The 16,551-nt window shown below is 39.0% G+C and overlaps 1 protein-coding gene across 1 annotated transcript; it reads right to left on the bottom strand.

The window, feature by feature from the left end:
• Window positions 1–5,040: 5,040 nt before the first annotated feature.
• Window positions 5,041–14,952, bottom strand: LOC107099328 (fascin-like). Its single transcript, XM_015397404.1, has 5 exons — window positions 13,995–14,952; window positions 10,070–10,226; window positions 9,865–9,986; window positions 7,990–8,160; window positions 5,041–6,334 (listed from the first exon to the last, which is right to left on the bottom strand). The coding sequence occupies exons 1-5, from the start codon at window positions 14,812–14,814 to the stop codon at window positions 6,129–6,131; spliced, it is 1,476 nt and encodes a 491-aa protein (XP_015252890.1). The 5' UTR covers window positions 14,815–14,952; the 3' UTR covers window positions 5,041–6,128.
• Between the last annotated feature and the right edge of the window lie 1,599 nt (window positions 14,953–16,551).

Here is a 16,551-nt window from a genome sequence, read left to right as displayed (position 1 = left end):
AAAATGGGATTTGAGACTGATAACAAAGAGATGCCTCAGCTGCAAGTAAGAAGAAAAAACAATAATACTTTTACATGGTTGTGCTCATGATAAACTACTAAGAATAACTATTTATGTTTATATTCAGATACGTCACACATATGTTCACAGACAGAAACTGTAAAGTACACTCAGTGAGGTTTAACTAATATAATGTCAGCCAATAGACCTGCAAATTGATGAATTTGATATATATATATGTTTTATTGTAAGTTTAGGGTTACTGAGATAAGTCTATTTTGTGTGTGTCAGCCAGTTTAATATAGATAAGAGCTCTTACCCTGTATATGCTCTCATTTTTTGCTTCAGTAGCCTTTTATGTGGTTAAATAAATTTTGATCTCCTTATTGGCCTAAATGCATTATTTTGTGCTATTAAAGAAACACTAGAATCTTTCAGGTTCAAAGTAGGGTTCAAAGAACAACTTCAACGTTTTTGAAAACAAGAACCGCATGCATGTTTCCATTTCAAACCCATTTCGAAATGAACAACTTACCAACTATAAAATTGTGTTAACTTTTCACATTTGTTATGGGTTCAAGCACATATAGGAGTAAACGGGGATGAGCTGGCAAATTTCTATGCTAAAAAAGCAGCACAAAGGGAACATTATGATTAAAACCCTTTTTTTTTTCCTGGGGTGAGTCTTGTTTCCTGTTTGTTTAATTCCTTATCCATTGGTGGCAGTAATGCACTTTAACTAGTTAGGAAAAACTATAACCCCTAAAACGCCCTAAAACACTACAAGAAGAAGAAGTTAACTTTTCACTTATATCTAAATTTACATTTTTTTATTAGTTTATATTTTCATTTTAAATGCATTTCATGAAGAGGGTTACTCTTTTAGCTGTGATCTGTATGCTGTGTAAAATATTTAAACTATCTCCTTTAATCATTAAAAAAGTTGCAGTAAAAGCAAACACATTTCTATTCTATACCTGTCTACATGTCAGCCATCTGATGTTTTTGTTTCACTTTTATTTTCTATTAAATTAATCCATTAATATTACTAATCTGTTTCACAAAGGATGTCCTGGCAAAAGCAGTATGACATAACTGCATTAACAGTATTATACAATTTTTTACAATAACAACAAGGCAAAAAACAATAAAAACATAAAAATAAAACAACTGACAGGTCTAAGTCATTTAACAGTTTGATAGATAGTAGTATAGCCCCAATGGAACAGTTTGAGGTCTTTGGTTTGACCCCCAGTCTAGGGTTAGTCTGCAGTTTTCACGTTCTCCATGTGCATGTAAGAGTTCTCACTGGGTACTCTGGCTTCCTGCCACAGTCCAAAAACATGAGTCTATAAGGTGTCTCTAGATTGTCCTAAGGTGTGTGTGCACCATCTTTGTGTTGCCATGTGATGAATTGTTGCCCTGTCCAAGGTGTACCCTGCTTTTTGCCTATAGACTGCTAGTGAAAGGCGTCAGCCCCTAGTAAGCCTGACAAAAAAGCGGTAGAAGTTAAATGACTAAGTTACGTGAGTTGAAAAGAAATCATTAAAAAAAGACAATACATTCAAAGAGTTAAACCTACACATTTAAAAAGAATAAAACTTCTATACAGGATCACAATGACAGCCATTTATCACACGTATTCTGTAAATGCTTATTGTTTAATATTATTTCCTATGACCTTCCTTTCCAAATTTTAAGATTTATTTAATTTTATTGCATACCAAATCATACCATTTTAACACACACCCATTAAATAAACTTTAAATGATGCATATTTATTAGTTTAACATAGCTTATTTCTTTAAAAGTTTCATGTATTTTGAAAAAAAAAAAGAATAAAGTATACTTATTTAAAATGACACTAATTAGTGTATTTACTTCAAATACATACACAAAGTTTATTGTTTGAACTGCAATATAATCAAGTTTCCTTTATGAACTTCAAACAGTGGATTTTATTCATTTAAAATAAATGCACTCATTATTATAAGTTTTGAGTAAACATATTTTATAATATAAACATTACAATTATGCATTTCAAATAAATAAGCTTAATTTTTTGCATACTAATGAATGTGTTATATGTGTTAAAATAATCTAAAAAGAAAAAGTAAAGGGAAATTTTAATGTAGTAAAATTATATAAATCTTAAAATTTGTGTGAAACATTTCTATGAGTGTAATGTTCATATTACGACTTTAGATGGCAGCACTGAGCACTCAAAGAGTGAGAGTTGAAGCTTTGATTCAATAAAATTAGAGGAGTAAAAGCTGCATCTTTCAGTATTTATTTTATTTACACACTTCAGTGAGACTAGGTAGTGATAAAGTATAAATTAAACACTGATGAATACAATGATGTGTATTTAGAGTCAATTATATTGTTCAATTTCACACTTAACTGTCAGAAGTTTTCAAGGCCTGCAAAGGTCCAATTTAGAATAATTTTAATCCTGAAATATGAACTAATATGCGTATCCATCAGCTTAAGGCAGTTATCTATTTATGGTAACTGTATCACAGCATTCCAGGTTATATGGTTTTTGTTTGTCAGATAAAAAGATGGTAGAAATAATTGACATTTAAGTGCTCGGTTTGTTTGATTCTCTTTATTTGATTAACCTTTGCTAATATTTGTATAACTGATTCTGTTGGGTCAAATTTAACTTGAGTATTGTTCTGAATGATGCCATGTAGACTGAGTCATGCACTCTACTTCAGCCTGATATTAGAATGGAGCAAACTTACATGCTTCTGTTGTGATGGATCAGTTTTTTGTGTGTCTGTGTATTTTTCTTGCTTTGGTTGCTTTTGTGGTCACAGCTTTTGACTTGCTGCTGCAGGATTTGTTTAGCTTATTAGTCATTGTGTTCATCTCTGTCTATTCATTCTCTATAAGCGTGTCTTCTTGCCATTTCCATGGCAACATGCTGTGATCCAGCAGAAAATGATGAAGAGAGTCAGTTTGTCTGGGCATTGGGACATGTTAAGTTTAGCTCTTTTTCTTCTCTTTCTCTCCACAGAGGCTGAGAGATGAGTTTCCGCTGCAGAGGCACACGGTAAGTGGAGTAGGTTACCTCTTTCTTTCCTTCGCCTGCCCACAGATCTGCTCAGTGAAATCTTCTGGGAGCATATAATGTAGGCCTTTTCATTCTCCTCCCACACAGTGTGTTAACAAAACCATGAAAAATGATTTTATTCTTAAGAGCAAAATTCTTACCAGAGAAACTGCTGTGAAGGATCTTTAAATGCTCTGTGTGCTGCATCAAATGTGTCCAGTTTTGTATGAAGGAAACCTATGAACTGTTTTGAGAAACATGTGCTTCCCTGTGTCTCTAGGTCTCCTAAGTGTGTTTGTGGCCCTATTTAGAATTTTATTAAGGTGTCATGTTCCTGTTAAGACAATCAGCACTACTAAGAGTGTTTCAATACAGAACTGGATTAGGCCAATTTTATCTGGCCTAACTGCAAATAAATATAATTACTTGGGGACATGCTAAATTTAAACATGAAGTAAATGTTAAACTTGTAGTAACAAGGTCTGTTAAAACAAAAGAAAAATTTAACAAAATAGTTTGATTTATTTGTCCTTAAGCATTTAATACGAATGATAATAAAGGTGGAAATAAGCATTTCTTGCTATAACTTGATACCATGTATTTTTTTGTTAAGGTCAGTAGGAATATGTTCACTGTGTCTGTAGAATAGAAACAGCTATCATCGTCATCCATCTATTTTCTCCCGCTCAGTCCTTGTCAGGGTCACAGTGGGGCCGGTGCCTCTCTCCGGCAGTCTATGGGCTAGAGGAGGGGTACATCCTGGACAGGGAGCCAGTCTGTCGCAGGGCAACACAGAGACACACAACCATGCACATACAAACTCACACCTAAGGACAATTTAGAGATGCCAATTAATCTAACAGAAATGTTTTTGGACTGTGGGAGGAAGCGGGAGTACCCGGATAGAACCCAAACAGGCAGAGGGACAACCCAAAAAGACCCCAGGCCAGGAATGAACCCAGAACCTTCTTTCGGCAAGGCAACAGTGCCACCCTCTGCATCATTGGGCATTTTGCCATCATTGTCAGCATAATATAAAACTTTTAAGGTTGATGCTCTCTGTGTTAAATTCAAAAACTTGCCCGGAGGCCTCCCAATAGTTTGGCTTTTAAAGCAGCCACTTACTTCAGTTGCCTCTCAGCTCTGCAAATATATGCATCAACTGCAGAACAAAAGCAAAAGAACTTGTGTAAATACTGCTCAAATACTGCTGAAGCTGGTAAGAGAATATCATTATCTATAAGCAAGGCCTGTTCCATAAGTATGCCTTCAAAATGACTCAATGAAGCCATTACTGCAAAATAAACAAAATGGGTCAGATTACATTCTGCAAATACACTCAGCGACATAGAAATTCTGTGTTTGGCCATAATAGCTGAAGGAGAGTTGGATTTTTTGTGGGTGTTTTGCAGCCAGGACCGGTGCACCGTATGGGGTTGGGATTTTGAAGAAAATTACTTCCACAAACCAGGGACAAATTAGTCCTCTTAAAGGACATTGGTCCAAAGCATTCTACCAAATTAGAGTGGCTTAGGGAAACATGCCTAATAATCAAATCCATGATCACTATCCTCGGGAAAATCGGTGGGCAGGTGAGCAAAGGTGTAGGAGCAAGACATCCTAAAGACTTTATATCAATTTAGTGTGATGAGCTTTTGGAAGGATTCCCACAAAACCTTAGCCGTACGTTTTAAGAGGATTAGCACAAATACTAGTGAAATCCATGTGTACTTAATGAAAAAGTAAAAATAAGAAGAACCTCATTCTCATTTTTCTTGGATTCATCAAGACCTGATTCCAAATTCCCAATAAAAGTAAAAGCGTGTTTCATTTAATTTCACAAAGTTAAAAAAAAAAAAGTGTTTTTTTTTAAGACTGAGATTCACCCGTATTATTATAAACTTTTTCTTGTTTGTAGCTTTCATTTGAAACATAGACAACTGCATACAAATAATCCATGACTTGTTTGTTTGTGTGAGTTTGACTTTATTGAAGTTCAATATAATGGAAAAAAGCACGAATGAGCAAGAAGTAAATGTTCTAATGAAGGCACAGCAACAATAACAGCCAGGGATGATCCTTCTACATCTCTACACACCAGCAGCACCCTGTTTAGGTCCATTGAACAAGAAAATGTGCTTTTGATTCATTTTAAACTGACACTTTATTATTGCAATAATCATTACTCAGTGTAGTTTCACAGTTGAAGATAATGTATTTATGTGCATTGATGTATAATCCTAATGTGTGCTTGGAAACACCTTCCTCCACCAGCTGTGCAATTAATAGAATTATATCAAGAATGAACCCTCATCGATGGGTAGTATTAGAATCTCCCCTCAGTTATCTTTGCCTTTCTTGTCTTGAAAATTTGACCATTTGTAATGGTATCTGACCCCAGGGATCTGTGAAGAATTTAACATCAAAGAAAAAAAATCTTTATCTTTTCAAGCTGTAGAAAAAACTCAAGTGTGCATAGCCCTACCTACATCTAAAAATCGAGCACATGGATAAATCCTACATTCATCATCCGAATTCTCTTCCAGCATTTCCATAGTTATCATGTTTTAAAGCATTCGACAACAGAGAAAGCCTTATTTACAGCTGACGATGGCAAATCATTGATGTTACTTCTTCTGATTTCGCATATGGATGTGTTTTGACAGACAGCAAAGAAAAAAAAAGGGAAACCGGAGGTCTTATAGCAGCAAAAAGCTTGATACTGAAGTTTTAGAGTTACAACGTTCTACATGTTTGTTCTACCAGGAGTCACTACAGATAGATAGGTACAGCAAGTGTAAGTTTGATAGGGTGTGAAAAACATGATGTGTGGAGTCAAATTCAGAACACACTGCTGGACAGCTCCAGTAGAAACCCAGGAAGTATAGTCAATTTCTAGAAAAGAAAAACCCAGCACTGTCTTGAGGCAATGACATTCAGATTTGACAACACAGCCATCCAAACAAGTTTACAACAGCACCGACGGAAATATGAAAAACAATCTGCAGATACTACGTGTCAAGAGTTTGAAGCATTGTGCAGATGAAGAAAAAAAAAAAGTAATTTCTCAGTATTCCCAGAGGGTGGCACTATCCACAGAGTCTGCGCTGGCCTTCAGCCCTCCGGCATGGTCGCCTTTAAGGTACTTCCCACCCAGAGCTCGAATTGCCGTCTTGTTGAGGTCGCAGAACTCCAGCAGGAACTGAACTGGTGTGGGGCTGCTGCACACCACCGCTGAGTCGTCTCCAACACACCAGTACTTCCCCTGGGAGTCTGGACAGACAATACTGTTAGTAAACCCCAAACACGCACACAAGTGATGCAAACTAACACACATCCTAACAGGGAAGTAAGTTTACATTGAATCAAGAAACTAATAAATTCCTTATTATAAAGAAAAACAAAACAATGAAAGAGGGGAGTGTTGGCCTACTGTAGTGGTTAGAGCAGTACTGAGAAAGTACAGCTCTGAGAAAGTTGCAAGTACCTGGTTTGATCTCCACAGCTTGCACTTTGGGTCCTTAACCCAACATTGCTCCCCAGGCCCCGAACAATGGCAGCCCACTGCTCCCAAAGGGAAGGGTTACATGCAGAGGTACATTTCTCCAATGTGAGATCATTCAAATTCGATAATTTCTATTTTATATTATTTCAATAGTCCGAAGTGGTAGAGGTCAAAATGATGTAGGTCATCAGTTCCTTAACATTTTAGCCAGTAATTTTGAAGCCTGTACTTTTGAAAAATGACTTTAGTATGTTTAATTATTCATTAGGACACGGCATTGCTCAATTAGTAAGTAAGTTTCATGATTGAATGTTGTATTTAATCATCTCATAATGTGATAAATAAATTGTAAAACTTATTATTTCATGGGGGACTGCTCAGTGGTGGGTGGCCCTGCAGCCTTGCAGCAAGAAGGTTCCGGGTTCAATTCCTGGCCTGGGGTCTTTCTGCATGGAGTTTGCATTCGAGGGTTCTCTCCGGGTACTCCGGCTTCCTCCCACAGTTCAAAAACATGACTGTTAGGTTAATTGGCTTCTCTTCCTTAGGTGTGAGTGTGTGCGTGAATGGTTGTTTGTCTCTGTGTTGCCCTGCCATAGACTGGCGACCAGGGTATACCTCTCGCTCATTGACAGCTGGAGATAGGCACCAGCACCCCTCGCGACCCCACTTGGGATTAAGCGTCTTCGATGGATGGATTATTTCATGGGATATGTTTAGATATAATTTGATGTTGTTCCTTTTGGTCTTCTATACTCCTCAGGGATAACATTACAGTGATTTTGAAAAACCTCTCCGCATTTGGTATCATGTAACCCCCTTTTCCAGAAACCCTGATGTAGAGTATTGTTATTCTGTTTCATTACAGAATAAATTAATAACCCCCTCCTAATAATGTAGCGTTGGTTTTTAGCTTGTTACTGAGAGCAAAATTAACACATTTACAAAATTTTGGGCGACAGTGGCGTCGGGTGCAGGAGTTGCCCTGCAATCTGAGGGTTGTCAGTTCAAGCCCCGGCTCAGGCGTTCAGTGTCATTGTTTCCTTGGGCAAGACACTTCAGCTGCATTGCCTACTGATGGTGGTCAGAGGGCACTATGGCGCCAGTGTATGGCAGCCTTGCTTCTGTCAGTGAGCCCCAGGGCAGCTGTGGTTATATACTCTATATAAACTATTGGAAACAGACTTTCCCTGAAAGAGTAATCCCAAGGGATTTGAGTTGAGTCTAAGTCTATTGCAGGCAAAGTAAATGAAAAGAAAATCTCAATCAGTCAGATCCACAAACCAAGATTCTCGCATCCCTGGGACTGTTTGGATAAACAATAAAAGTGTTTGTTGTATGTTCTTTTGCATCAAAAAAGAACTGTAAAAAATTTCTGATATTTAAAACTTGTTAATATAATTTGATGTTGCTTCTTTTCACTTACCTTTAATAGAATATGCACCGTTATGAAACTCCAGCTGGAAAACATCATATGATGCCCGGTTGGAGTCGAGGGTTGGAAGTCCAGCCTTGCGAGCTCCAATAAAACCGTGCTCTCCACGCAGAACGATGATTGGACGGTTAATCAGCTTCATTAGAAACAGCTCCGCCTCTCCTAAAATGAACATTTATAGGAAGCTGAAAGGACTAGTATCTATATTCACCTTAATAAAGGCTTGATTTTTTTAGTTATTAAATTTACAGCAGGATGCTTTTTTATTGTTTGATAGATTATAGGTTTCCTTTCAATTGTACATGGAAAAAAGTAAATAATGCTTCTTTGTTATATGAGAGCAACCTTGAAGTTCTCAAATGTTTGGTTTTTGTACTGACACTTCTCCCACTTTTTCACCCTTAAGTAGCCTGGAGACATTTTCAGGTTAAAAATGTTCACAAGTTTTTCCAGCATCCCTGCATGGCATAATTATATCAAGACAACTCAAAGGTTCAAATATCCACACAACTAAAACAGTTACACAGAATTTAATTTCACAAATAGCATTAATTACCATATTAAGAGAAAAATCTTACAAAAAAAAATAGAAAATTTGTAAAAAATGTATAGAAAGAGATACTGATACATGTGATAGTGACCTGCTGAAAGAGCATACAATATTTCACAAGCCATTTGCAAAAATTCAGGTTTTTGTGAGACTAAATTGGGATTTTTTTTTTCCTTAAGGCCTAAGGTGTAAGAGTCTTGGTGCTGATTCTGGCTTGATTGCTAACTCCATTCACCTGTCCAATCCTGCCTGGTTACTCATTCCCTGCTCATCTGATACACCTGCTCCTGCCTCTATTTAAGTTGCTTGCATCCAGTTATCAGGCCTGATCATCTTGTTCTCATTCCCAGGGGGCCAGTGGAGAGATGGTTTTTAGGATACCATAGTGTTTCTGATTCCTCTATCCTGACCTGTTCTGCCTCTCATCCACTGCGCCTGCCTGTTCCCGTCTGAACGATTTGCCCGAACTGTCTGTGGGCTCCTGGACCCCTGAACCAGCCAGTTCCTGTCACTAACCTGTGTTTCTCTCCAACAGAATTTCCAGTGATAGTCATCCCGCTGTTTTATTAATAAACGCCTATTTGAAGTTATCCCGCTGTCTGTTGTCTGAATTTTGGGTCCTGTGTCCTGTGTACATCTGATCAATTTGTTGACTAGAAATTGTCTAACAGTGCTGCTTGCAACAGATTTCTCCCTTAGAAATGGTCAGAAGTACAGATAAAGGGTTTATTACTCCAAACTAACTAGTTCTATGCATGTAACTGTCAAATTAAGTTACAAATTATTATTAAATCACCAGGAATATAAATCAGAATTCTGACTCAAAAATAGTAATCTCACCAGAAAGTCTTAAAAATCAATTAACATCAATTTGCATAAGTAAATTAAATTCTAACTGAAAATATGAAACCTAATTCAAACTTTTTAATGTGGGCATCTTTAAAATCCATTTTCCAGTCATGGTATTTTACAGCTGTTAACAGTCAATCAGGGACTAGGGTTGCTGAAAGCAGAAAATGCTGAGCAACACATTGTTTTCAGGTTAAATTCCAAATTGTGATTAGCTGGGTCACTGAGTCCAACAATTAGGGTATATTCGGTTGTCCGTTCCACAGATAAAACTGGACTTAGTTAGGCATGACGTTATTCCCATGACGTGACTGCCTCTGTGGTAAATGAACGACTGTAAATTACAGTTGGTTTTTTTTTAGTCCGATATCCGTGCTTCCCAAGACAAAATAAACCTAAAACTACAACATTTCTACCATCTGCATCTTTGCCTTAATATTTGATAAATGTGAGAAAACAATACTGACCTGTATTGTCAACTGCAGCAGCCAGCTGCCCATTCTTCTTGGCAGTCACATACTTCCCATTGGCAGCACGAATGCAAACGCGACCATCACGCCACTCCAGTTCAAAGTAACTGTTGACAGACCTGAAAAAAAATACAAACATGGATCTTATATTCTGCATTTTTCTAAGGAGACATCCAGGATTACTCAGCAGGTAGATTTGTACTTAGTGGAGGCCGTGCACTGCAGTCCTCCACTTGCCGTCAGTGTCCAGTATTTCCCAGCAGCAGTTCTAAAGGCACATTTTCTGTCTTCACGGTTCATCTCCAACTGGAACACCTCTTGGTCCCCTTCCTCATTTTGATTGGCTGACAGGTCCATGCCTGAAAAATTAAGTCATTTGTTGTCACCTTTCATTCATTGCTTGAAGATTTAAGCCCTCCCAAAAGAGATCTTTTAGCATTCATTGAACCCAATATAACACCTAAGTTTTAGTTAAATGTAAGACCAGCGTTATGATAAACAAAGTTTGGTGTACATAAATAACATCAAGGCAGCAAACATTTTGGGTAAAAAAAACATAATAAAATGCTTTAGTGGTCTAAAGGATAGACAGTTCATTTCAAATACAGAAATGCATTGTTTAGAATGACTACACTGAGAAGCAAATAAATCTCTTGGTATCTGCATTCACTGAAGCATAAATCCAGATTGGAGGATCTGAAGCTAAATCTAGCAGCTTTTATGTGAGCTAATAAGTCATCAACCTTTAATTTCCATCACATTAGCTGATGACTGATTATTGAGACAGGAAGTGGAGGTTTGAGGTGGTGCTCCACATACTGAGAATTTAACTGGAAAAGAATATCCCACTCAGAGTAACTGACTAATCATAAAAGTGGTTGTTTTTATTTGCTGTAAGGGAAAAAAAAAATCATAATTAACAAAAATAAAGACTTCAGTGTCTGTGTAAAAAAATCTGTAATGTTTCTCAATGAATCCATTCCAGCATTTCTGGTCCTTATGACCTGTTTTAATAAAAAACCCCGAAAAGAACTACATGCAGATATCCCATCACCTATTCACGATTTAGGATTTTGTAAAACTTGATAAAAGAACACCTTGCTTTTTAGCTCATGTTCCTGCCTCCATTCCACCAACAGCGTTAAGGCAGATTTATACTCAGAAACCAGGTTGTCATCGGAAAGACATCTCTACGGCTGGTTATACTCCCTGCATCAGTGTGTCGCAGTGTGCTTGTCTCAGATATTTTTGATTTATGCCTAATTTTGCTATGTGCTGATGAAGGTTCTCAGTCATCCAGGTCAAAGTCATTCCGTAAAAGTGGATATTTTTTGAATTTGTACGGAACTAATTTTGCTATGTTATTCCACAGCACAACACAAGAGGGACAATCAGCCTGTAGCTGTGAGTCTAGATACGGCCGAAGTGGTGAGGAAATGGGGGCAAGTTTATGTGACAATGGAGGGACATGAGGGCGAAAAAGAGCAGAGATCCAGGTGTAAAAAGGGTCCAAATGTTCTCACGCTCCTCGCTCTTCTAGCTGGTCCATCTCACAAGTCGTTTTCCACAATGGCGGTCATACAAACCAAACAAGCCAGTAAGGTACCAAACAGGAAATATGCATGAGTGGAGCTCATGTAGATGTAGATTTAGATTTGACCAGTCAGAGACCTCCTGTCTGCGGTACTGTCTGTGGTCACCTACAATTTTGGAGAGGTGCACCAGTGTGTCTGCAGCAGGGGGTGGGGGCAGATTTGCGTTCACTGCAACACATGCAGAAGACCTGGTTTCTGAGTATAAACCAACCTTCAATCTGCCTGCTTACGCAGATCATCATCTTTCAGCACCTACATCTAGAATCTTCATGGGTCTGAGTGCTAAAGATTTACTAATTTCTTTTTGTGAAAAAAAAAATTACTAGTGTACTAAAGTACTAATTACTGAATTTTCCTTGTGAATCTCCCTAGATTGAAATTATAAATGAAATGAACTAAACTTTCAAAGATATAAACAAAAATCTAGGTCAAAATCAATGGAGGGAAATCACATTCAGTTATGATAGCAAGGGATAGAAAAGGAATTGATTGAAGTATCTGATCAAGCAATTATACAAGTTCTTCAAAGAAAATCCAAATGATAATCGAGAATTATAGGGATTAAAGCGACATGCCCAAAAAAGATCAGGAAATTCTGTATGTGCTTTTCATTTTGGTGGGCCTCTCTAAGATTGTTAGTGGTCTCCCTTCTGGCCATTACATGTGATAGTTTCAAGAGATACCCCTGCTATGAAGTCACTGCATAGCTGGGCTTATGAACCACAGCAAGCTGTGTGAAAGAAAGTATAGAATAGCTCTTTTTCATTTTCCCTGCACCATGTGTTTTTCATTATGCTCTCTCTCCTTCAGTCCTTTTGGCCCATCTTTGCACAGCTTAACATTTTTCCTGTAGTAATTCTACCCCTGGATTGTGTTTGCTGGGACAAGGTCACCCGAGGTACACATGATCTGTATCATTTATGATCTTAGAATACACTTAGAGAAGAAGGGAAATTAGAGCAGGTATTTTTAGAGAAGAAATGAAATGAGGAAGAGAATGGAGGCTACAAAGAACACCTCATGCTAACTTTTTTTCCAGTACTACCTGATTCCAGATGGTATCTGCATCATAGCATCCATCATTTACAGTACAATTCAGCCTGACTGGGACTAAAAAGCAATGATTTCAGGAGGGATTTATTTGGTGGAATAGAGGCTGGAACATGAGCTGAAAAGCAAAGGTGTTCTCTTATCAAGAGTCCTAAACTATGAATGGATGATGGGAAAGTGTGGAGAAACAGCTCATAATGAATAAGCTGGTGGCAGCTAAGAGCCATCCAGTTAGATTGTTGGCCAGGGTTTCTTAAATGGATGTTTTTCACATTCTCTCTTTCATTTTTTTTTAATTAAACTACTATACTTTTGTTTTACTTGTTATAAATGTAGGTGTTATCAAGAGTTATTCTTCAGAGGAAGGATAAAGCATTCTTAAATAATTCAATTACATCAACAACTCACTGAAGTTTGCCTTTTCCTTTCTTTAATATATGATGAAAAAATATGCATATAAGGGATAACCAAAATATTGATTTCTTCATTTTGATGTAAGGATATTTGCAAAAGCTGTTTAAAATGTTTCTAAAAAAAAAAAAAAAGTGCAATTCAAACTTAGATGCTTTAGTCTGTGAAATTTTTGCTCAGATAACCAAGATGCGTCCTTTTGAAAGAAATGATGCCATTCCCAGTACTCTAATGTAACCCTACCCTGTGTCAAATGTGCATTTTCTCCACACACACCCCGCATTTCTTAGCTTTAGCATGTGCCTGGCATACTTATGTATTGTGTGGTTATAAAGTGATTGTGAATTAATTTAGAAACTTCAAAATGATGCAGTGTTCAGGAAATTCTCACTCAGGGCAGGAAGTTGGAATAAAATATTCCATCCTGTTAATAATGTTCTAAAAGGAGTACTCAGAATGAGATAAAATCCGATTGTGATAGTTCAGAGCATGGGTAGCTCTAGATAGAGGGCCAAGGGGGGGCATTGACCCTTTAGAACCCTCTTCTGCCCCATCTACTAAAGACATAACACATCATTCTTAACTGATTGGTCCCTTGGATAAATGTATTTTCTTATTTACAGGTTTACCTTACCTATGATTTAAATATGAAGCTGTCCCTCCTTTGTCTTCAGATGTACTGAGGTAGGATCATAATCTATCTGCTAGATCAGGGTCTAGTGAGTGGCTTTTTGACTCACTTTATACATCTACTGGTTGACAAACCCTCTTTTGTGTTTTATTCTTTTGCTTTGTGTCTCCGTGGAAAAAAAACACTGGCCCCAGTATGCCACTAGTTCAGAGCTTTACAAATATTGGAGATCAGAAATTGGCCTCAAAATTTTGATTGGTGCATCTTTATGTAATTAATTTTAAAAATCCTTCCGTTGAAGTATCCATGCGTAAAATGAATGGGGGTGCGCATTGCCTGTGCGTGTGGTCAGTAATTATCAGTGGTGAGATGGGGTGGGCAGTGGTGCCACTGCTGCTTGGGTGGGACCAACATGAACACATTTCTTGGCAGAGCCTCACCTTGCCTAGTAGACACATTCCTCTCGTTGCCCGCAGTCAGCACCACCTGAGCGTGGCTGCGCTCCAGGCCAAACAGTTCATCCTTCCCCACCCTGGCGCTCCTCCCAGACTTCATCGTCCCGGTGGGACCCACCGGTGCCAGGTAGCGGCCGTTGCAGTCACGGAATGCCACTTTCCCCGAGAGGAACTCCAGCATGTAGCCGGTGTCCTTGTCGGTTTTTGCCGACAGGCTGCCATCGTTGCGCAGGAAGCGGTTGTCAGATGTCTCCAGGTGGTAGCGCTGGTCACGATAGACCAGCGTCACCAGGGAGTCGACGCCCCAGGGAACGTCCCGGTCTATGGAGACCTCCTGGGCGCTCAGGTGCGCGAAGCGTTTCCGAGCAAAGCTGTAGAGGTTGACCTGCGGGTGAACGGCCAGGTGGACGCTCCATCTCTCCGCCGGAGAGGCTGTCTGCGCGAAGCATGTGATCCGGTCCTCGCTGCCGCCGAGGAAGCGGCCGTAGGGCTCAGACTGCAGCGACCACCGCCCGTCTTCATGCACCGTGATGACGAAGCGGCAGTCCCGGCTGCGCGTCTCGCTGTCCGCGGTAACGTTGCCGTCTTTGTCCGCAGCTAGATAGCGGCCCAGGTGGGACATGAGGAACACGGCGTTGCCGTCCTCCCCGGTTTGCTCCAGCGTCCAGGTCTGCTTCTTCTTCAGGCTGCCGGCGGATGCGTTGATTTTGAAACCGAAGGTCTCCGCTGTCAGATACTTCCCTGCGCTGTTGATGAGCCCCAGAGGGATCTGCAGCAAGTCCCCATCAGCGCCGTTTAATGACATGATGGTGCGGAGATAAGAAGGGGAAAGAGTAGAAAGAGGGCAGCTTTGCTCCTACAGAGGATGATGATGGAGATGACAAAGAGTGCTCCCAGGCTGCAAAACCACACTGCTTTGGTCGAGCTGCAGGACTGGGTTTTTTCCTATTCTGTACACGCCCCTCTAAACAGACAGGAGCTGCAATTTTTTGCAAACCACCCCACCCCTATAAATCCTCTTAAGACACATTAGAAACACATTCTGCACACATTCATAGACCAAAATAAATGTATTCTCTGTATCCCCTTGGTAATCAAAGTTGAATACACACAAGATAATGCAGTGTCCTCACATTTCTTTTTTCTCTCTCATGCTTAAGACCAAATAATGCTGAAAGTCCCCCCTGCAAGCACTAATACAGGCTTCCTGTGTTGTAAATTTGTCACCTGTACTCACCACATTGTTTATATGTTTCAATAAACACAAAAGATCATCATCAGACACAATTATCTACAGCAGGGGTCTTAAACGTTTTCCAGGCCAAGCACCCCCAAATTAATGGCGAGATGGAGCAGGGATCCCCTAATCATATATATCGTATGAAACTGTGTTATATCAGACTGGTCCTATAGTCACTCTATTACAGATGGAGTCATGTAATGAAAGTAATTTCTCCCTGGGATTATTAAAGTATTTCTGATTCTGATTCCGGATTGATGGACAGGTGTTGTGAATGAAACTGTGCCAGGCTTGAAAGAGCTCCTGTGTGTCGCTGAATTTGTGCATTAATGACTGAAAGACATCTTCTGCCTCCATTTATCTGTTTACTACAGTGTGCTGAATTTGTGTTAATGTGTATTTAAAGACATTTCATCCATCCATCCATTCATTTTCAAACACGCTTATACCAAGTGGAGGGGTGCTGGTGCCTATCTCCAGCTGTCTACAGGCAAGAGGCAGGGTACACCCTGGACAGGTGGCCAGTCCATCACAGGGCAACACAGAAACAAACAGGACAAACAACCATTCACCCACACACTCACACCTACGGAGAATTTAGAGAAGCCAATTAACCTAACAATTATTTTTTTTGGACTGTGGGAGGAAGCCGGAGTACCCACGCATGCTCAGGGAGAACATGCAAACTCCATGCAGAAAAACCGCAGGCCGGGAATCGAAAAGACATTTCAATTATAGTGGAAAAAATTGCAGGAGGGATTATATAAAAAAAAAAAAGTCTAATCAACCAAAACTTTCACGACCTCCATGCAGTACCCCCTAGAGTTTGCGGACCCCCTGTTGAAGACCTCTGATCTACAGTGTTATGTTTTATATTATTTAACTGAATCATTGCCTTGTTTTAATCTTTGTGAAAATCTGGTTAGCACTAATCAGTAGCGACTGCACTGTGTGTATTTCCTGTTGTAGAACATCTCTTTAATATGACTAAAGTTAAACTGTGTCAAAACATTTGTTCAAAGGTATATAAGCACCACTGCAATTACCCTCAAAAACTTTAACCTATGAAGGATCCATATAAACAAAAGCATGTTACTAATTGAGTCCTGCCATCAGTTTCTTGGGTTTTGGACAACTTCCCTGCATTTCAGCTATAGACAAACCTTTTTACTAGAATCTTTTTGGAGGACAGGAAGTTTGAGTTGGTATGTATGAAATTAGCCATTTACGGGAGTAAGACATGCATGTAGTTTCTATTTTTATTGTCTATTTCTGTTTTGCAAATGGAATTGAAAGTTAATT

Source organism: Cyprinodon variegatus, unplaced genomic scaffold (assembly GCF_000732505.1).
Source record: "Cyprinodon variegatus isolate N-32 unplaced genomic scaffold, C_variegatus-1.0 Scaffold860, whole genome shotgun sequence".
NCBI classification, from domain to species: Eukaryota; Metazoa; Chordata; class Actinopteri; order Cyprinodontiformes; family Cyprinodontidae; genus Cyprinodon; species Cyprinodon variegatus.
The sequence above is the reverse complement of the archived record's forward strand: the minus strand, read 5'-3'. Positions and strand labels throughout refer to the sequence as shown.